Genomic DNA, 6784 nt, shown 5'->3' on the forward strand with positions numbered 1-6784 from the left:
CTGATTGGACCTGCAGATTTTTGCAGGAGAAAATGAAACTCTATACAGCAGTCCCAGACGTAAGCCGTTTCTCAATACCAAGTACGCCAAACTCGGACTTGTGTCCTTCGTAGTTCGAACTTGCAAGTTCAGACTCGGAAGAACGAACTCCTGACGCGAAATGCATTCTGGGAAACTTCGCTATCCTAAGTCCACACAAGTGTCCTCTGATGCATCCTCGATAAAATGGGCGGATCAAGAACACATCCGGGGATTTTATGTGAACTTGGGCTTGATGCGAACTTTGAATTGGAACAGTACTTGGGCCGCGACTGATGACGTTTCACAAGTCCACAAGAACACAATTACAGACAAGAACGCATATTGAGAAACGGCTGTACTGAAGCGAAATGAAAAGGCTTGTTCGACTTCATGCGGCGCCGCTAGAACTGACAGGCGGATGACGTCAAAGTGCCGCGAGAGCCAGACGAAATTACACTTCGTATGATTTCTCGAATCGTTCTCGCGGTACTTCGATGTCACCCAGCTGTCGGTTTTTGCAGCGCCGCATGAAGTCGAACAAGCCTAGTATTAAGCGGAAGCATGTAGGAGGGCGGAGCCAGGCTACCCTTGTGTATGGTGCATTCCTTCGTGCCCCCCCCCCCAAGTAAATTTATGACAAAAAACTGTTCTAAAACTTAACATTTTAATAAAACTAAACATTCAATTATACAAAGTAGTGCTGTTGGTTTGTAGCCTTATTCTTTTCTCTTTTTTACACAAATTTATGTATATTTTTGATTTTATTTTATTTTACTTGTTAATACGTTTTTATAACTGTTTAAAATGTTAGCATACATAAAAGTGCCAAGCTAATATAAAATATGCAGTAAAAAATAATAAAATGTGCTTTGGCGGGCAACTAACGAACTCTTGTGCCCGTGGGCACCATGTTGGAGACAACTGCTTTAGATTAAGCCAGTAGGCCTTAGCTATACTAGGATATTTAGGTAGATTTTACAATCATACCTTACAAAAATCATTGCAAAGATTTAAAAAATGATACATATTTTATAAATCCCCAACCTTATACATTTATTGTAACCGAAATAAAAAAGATTTACTTTTTATTTGTATTTTTGTGCGATATTATATGTGTTAATTGATTTGAATTTTAAAAGTGTAGTTTATCACATAAAAAGTAGATGTTGACACAGCAGTGTTTCTCTTAAAAAAAAATATGAGATTCAAATAAAAAGTAATATTTAAATGTATTTATTTTAAAAACAATAATAAATATACAATATATATACAAATGTATTCAATACAAAAATATTTTTCTGATAAATAATTTCAAATAATTAAATCACAGTGTAACAAAGTCTTTGGTTGTTCACACGCAGTGAACATCTTATTTTGGTGACCTCATGTCCTCCTCTCTGCGTTCTTCATTGATAAAACACTTGGTTGTAGTAAGCAGCATTGTGTGTCACCGCAGAAGGAAACTGTTGAAGGAAAGAAAGAAGCATTTAGATTCAAAACTTTAATACCAGATATGGAAAACAAATCTTATATCTTTTGCTTAAATAACAATCCTAGCAAAACATAACCAAAAGCATCCTTACCATACAAGACTGTGCATCTCTGACATATGAGCTAGTAGGAATTTTTGTATCCATCTGTTGTGTTGAGTCTGTATAGTTGGTGAATGTCGGACAGTACTGGACGTTGTCTTCCAAGTGTTTCTGTGGTTCATATGTTCCTGATATCTGCCCACACTGAAGTCTATCTGAAACGTCTTGTGTGCCGTAACATTGTGATGTTGTTTCATTTCCGGAGATTTCTTGATTCTGTCCCAACTGTTCTGACAAGTGTGAGATGTAGCTGATGGTGAGTCGAAGGGTCTCAATCTTGGTCAGGGTTTGTCCGGAAGGAGCCACCGACGGTGGTAAGAAGGTTCGGAGATAATTGAGGGCTTTGGTCAGGTCCCTCATCCTAAGCTTCTCTCTTTCGCTGGCCGACTGACGCTTCGTTCCAGGGTTTTTGGACCTGGAAGGTCTTTTTCCCTCAGATGGTAGAACCAACCTAGGCTTTTTTGCAGGTTGGCTGTCGAAGTCAATGTGTCCAGCGGCCTCTGGCAGTCTGCAAGGTAACCAATGGCTGGCAGGAGGAGAAAAACATCCAGAATCGATGGAGGAACTTGGAGAAAGACTGCCGCAGGCGCTGTAGTACCCAGCATCATTGGTAGGCGATTGCTCGAATTGAAAGTGGGATTTGTCTCCCTGAGGCATAAATTGAGAAAAGTTGAACTCCATGGTTGTGATCTTTCCAAAGCTGGAGAGATGTTTGCTTCTCGGTGTCTTGAGTGAATGCTGGAGAGCTGGAAGCAGCAGCCCAATATATCCTGGAAGAAGAGGTGTGATGTTGCACCTTCAGGAGGCGCTTAAGAATTTCAAAGCATTGGAGAGACATCACACCAGGGGCAGGGGGTCTCTGGGAAAACTCACGTCACATGCACAGGTGGGAGGTGGTGACTTTGAGGTTAAAAATCATGCACTGATAAAGAATACGTTTTGTTAGTTTTAACTTAGCCAAAGCATTTATTTATTTATTTATTTATTTTTGAAAGAAAAAAACAGTGTTAATTACTGTTTTTATGAGGGTAAATATTTAAACGTTGTGCTTGAATTACAGTAAATGTGTTGTGTTTGTTTTAGTTTTAGTGGCTATCGTATCAAAGTCCTCTTGAGCAATTTTATTTCTTAACTTACACAAACCCACATTTTAGACCTTATTTCACCTATTTTACACAAAAATGTTGAATTGTTTTAACCCATGTTGGTGTAAAATATGGACAAACCCAGCTCTTGGGTTTCGAAGTAACCTATGCTGGGTTGTTTCAGCCCAGTATGCTTATTTAACCGCGTGGCTGGGTCAAAGATTGGGTTTTACTCAGAGGTTGGGTTTACTCATATTTTACCCAACCATTGGTTAAAACAACCCAGCATTTTTTCTCGTGTAGATCAGACACTTGTTTTGTATGGTTTTGTCTTTAAGTTCTTTCAATGGGCCAGGTCTCTCAGAGCTAAACTCTCAGAGTAACACCTCTGTTCATGAAGTGTGCAGCTTATGACGTGTCACATGTTCACAGGTCTTTGTTTGGACAACTGACTTCAACCTCTGAGAGAGTCTCATGGGAACTGCAAAAGAAGAATTATTCTAAATAAGATCCATTCTGCGTCTATACTGAAATTCAAACCTATAACCAACAAATCTCTTTTTGTCCTATTAAATAGTTTGCCTAAAACTAATAAGCACTTATAAATAAATAAATAAATAATATATACAGTATTGTGCAAAAGTCTTGGGCCACCATGCTACCATTAGATTTGTTGTTTCTGCAATTATATAGTGATCATATATAATTATTTCTCAGTCTGTTTATTAGAATACAACCAGAAAATACAGGAAATGTGTATGTAGTATTAAAAACTGTATAAAAGTATAAACTGTAGTGTCGAGTATAGGATAAACTCCCCTTCCACTTGAGCAATAGCAGGAAAATGCAGGATCTCTTAAACCTACACTGTAAAAAATGTGCTGTAATTTTGCAGCTGGTTGCCAGTAACTTACTGTAGAAGATAAAGTAAAAAATGTTTCATGTTCATTTAACTTTGAACAAAATGTTGCCAGTAAATAACATAAATGTAAAATCTACAGTAGGTTGCTGGCAGCTAGTTGCCAGTAATACCCATTAATACTGTAATTTCTACAGACATTTTTTACAGTGTAAATTAAATTTAATCCTAATTTCTAATTCTAATCAAATGACTTTAGTCTCATCAAAAAAGCTCAAGATGTGTTTCGTGCCAAGAGAGGTCACACTAAATACTGACTGATGCCTGAAGAAGACATTTAGCCCTGAAAATTGTTTTGGTTTTATTTTTGTGTACATATTTCCTGTTTTTTTTTTTTGTATCTTAAAAAAGAGTGAAAAAATATGGATGCACATTAAAACTTTACTAAAACCACAAAGCTGGTGATGGTGGCCTAAGACTTTTCTACAGTACTGTATATATTTCAGCAAAGTTTTACATTTTTTATTGTTACCAATTTAAGTTTTTTTTAAGTTTATCCAACTTTTCACTTTTTATAGTGTGTACATATATATATACGTATTTTACTACGCTTATACCACAGTTACCCCAGACATTGCTAAGATATTGCTTTGGTGTTTATTTTAAGACATTTAACAGGTTAGGTGTGCATTTATGGCAAAATAATGCATACCTGTAGAACATTTCTCGACCAATCAGAATAAAACATTCAACAACCCCGTAGTATATACAGCCGCAGAAAAATATTTCAATTGTCCCTTTCAGTTTTTCTAAATTTACTATTTATGGCTCATGACTGCTCATCCGAGGGGTGCAAATTCAAAATAAGTTTTCGGAGTGTCACGTGTGTTGCGTGTTGCGTGTGTTTGCGTTTTCAAAATATGTGTTTGTTGCGTCATGTGAACCATGTGCATCAAGTGTTTTGTCAAAATAAGTGCCTGCTGCAGACGCGTCAAAACCGTTTATGATAAAAGAGACGCTCACGTTCACAAAATACACGCAAGACCTTAACAGTAAACTCTGATTACACATGAGATTATGTGAGTATCTGGCAAACGCGAGCATCTCTTTTATCATAAACCCTTTAGACGCGTCTGCAGCAGGCACTTGTTTTGACAAGACACGTGATGCACATCGACGCGCCAAACACATATTTTGAAATAAGGAACCACACACCTGATGGGCTACATACATGTTGTGACGAACTTCGCACCGAGCGCCCTCAAAAAAATAAGTCACCGGCCGGCACTGATTTAATTTTTGTTTTAATTCTGCCAACTACTGGCAACATTTCTGCCAAATTCTTAATAAAAATTAGGTTTTTATTTGCATTTTTTGCTTAAAATTGAAATGGGGAAAACATGGGCAAAATAACAAAAAATGATACAATGTTTTCCAATCTTTCATACTGCAGTTCAAATTCATTTCTCAACAACAAAATACTAATTACATGTATTTGAGGAAAAACTCAGATTTTAGTCACATCTTTCATTGGTCTTGTCATGCAGTTTTTTACATTTGCTGTTGGGTGACTTTATGTCACTACCGAGGTTTGCTTTTGTTGAAATTCAACAGACACTGGACTGAAATGGTAAACATCTAGAAATGAATATTAAAGTATTAAAGTAAAAACCTTTCTTTTCAAATTAATTTCTATAGCATTTATCACAGTTTTCATCATTGCAAAGCAGCTTTACAGTGAATACAAAAAAATACTTATAATATATATAGAAAACATATGAAGCTAGCACGATACTCTGTCAGAAAAATGGCCCCTAGCTGTCACTGGGGCAGTATCCTTTAAAAAGATCCTAATATGTACCGTATAGGTACAGATATGTATATATTTGGTACTAATATGTACATTTTAGGCACTAATTATAAACTCTTTCAGTGCAAATGTGTACTTTTTAAAAGGATGGTGCCCCAGTGACAGCTAGGAACCATTTTTGACAACTTTTTTCTGACAATGTATATATCCAAAAACATTTAAAACATAGATTACTTAAATGAAATATCAAACCTTCACAATACAATCTGCATATTTAGATATCTCTGTAAATAAAGGTCTCTGTATGCTGTGTCTGCTTTTAGTTTAAAAGAATTCGAAACTTGGACTTTATTGTTGTATATCCAGTTGTTGTTGTTGTTGTGAGGTGTGAGGTGACCTCTTCCTCATAAGCTTGTGGATTACAGCTTCAGTGCGAGCAGTGAAGGGAAATGGTTCCCAGATCCTCACGTGTTACTTTTTGCTGCTTCCTACCCAGCGCTGACCTGAAATAATTCGATTTCTATTCTTCACAGACTACACATTAGACTTTGATGATGAATTAAAACTTTTGGTAAGATTCAAAGCTCAGTGTTAAAAGATTGTCATCATGTTTAAAATAAAGCCATGTAAAGGTTTATAGATGTCATAGTAAATAATAGAAGAAACATTTTTGATTCCCCAAATAAAGTTTCAATCACAGAGCCTTTTTTCTTTACTTTTTTAGAAACTTTTGGAAACTTTTTTTTCTTAGAGTTATAGAACAATAGCCTACAAAATAAATAAATAAATAAATCAAACTAATAACCCAATATCACAAAAACCTTTAAAGGTGTCATTTAAGATGCAATGATAGCATGCTAATAATTCATTAAAGATTTTGCTGGTTCCTGTGAGTTTTCCCGAATGTTGATTTAAAGTCTCGGACCTCTCTGTAAATGAGCTCACTTGTAGCTTTTCAAAGCCTCTCTTAGTTTTTCCTAAAGCATCAAAGGTCGATTAGCACATCAATGCGATGTGTTTTTCTTATCCTTCCCCGGGTTAAATGTTGATTTGAGGTAAATAACTAAATTGTCTAAATCCTTTCCTCCTGGTGCTCTGTAAACTGTGTATTGAGCTCCGCATTAGCATATCAGTCACAGGGTCAAGGGTAACTAAAGCAGAGTCTTGCTTCTAATTACCTCCGTCTCTAACACCTCCATCCCGACGACACACGAGCCCCGTCGACCTCTCTCACATTAGAGGATTATGAAGATAAGGATGTATGAAGTTCAGGCTTTTGAAGGGATCATCCGACCCAGACTTGGAGGTGCGAGGAAGCTTTTCTTGTTGACTTGTAGTTCATTAGGAAAGAGGTTTTATTTGCCAAGGCCTGATTAGTACCTGACTGCTGATGGAGCTTTAAAGACTTTGAAAATAG

General features: G+C 36.6%; 1 protein-coding gene across 1 annotated transcript; it reads right to left on the reverse strand.

Annotated features, from left to right (window-relative positions):
* Positions 1-1487: 1487 nt before the first annotated feature.
* mespab (mesoderm posterior ab) lies at positions 1488-4280 on the reverse strand. Its single transcript, XM_055191500.2, has 2 exons — positions 4270-4280; positions 1488-2409 (listed from the first exon to the last, which is right to left on the reverse strand). The coding sequence occupies exons 1-2, from the start codon at positions 4278-4280 to the stop codon at positions 1575-1577; spliced, it is 846 nt and encodes a 281-aa protein (XP_055047475.2). The 3' UTR covers positions 1488-1574.
* Between the last annotated feature and the right edge of the window lie 2504 nt (positions 4281-6784).

This window comes from Misgurnus anguillicaudatus, chromosome 6 (assembly GCF_027580225.2).
Source record: "Misgurnus anguillicaudatus chromosome 6, ASM2758022v2, whole genome shotgun sequence".
NCBI classification, from domain to species: domain Eukaryota; kingdom Metazoa; phylum Chordata; class Actinopteri; order Cypriniformes; family Cobitidae; genus Misgurnus; species Misgurnus anguillicaudatus.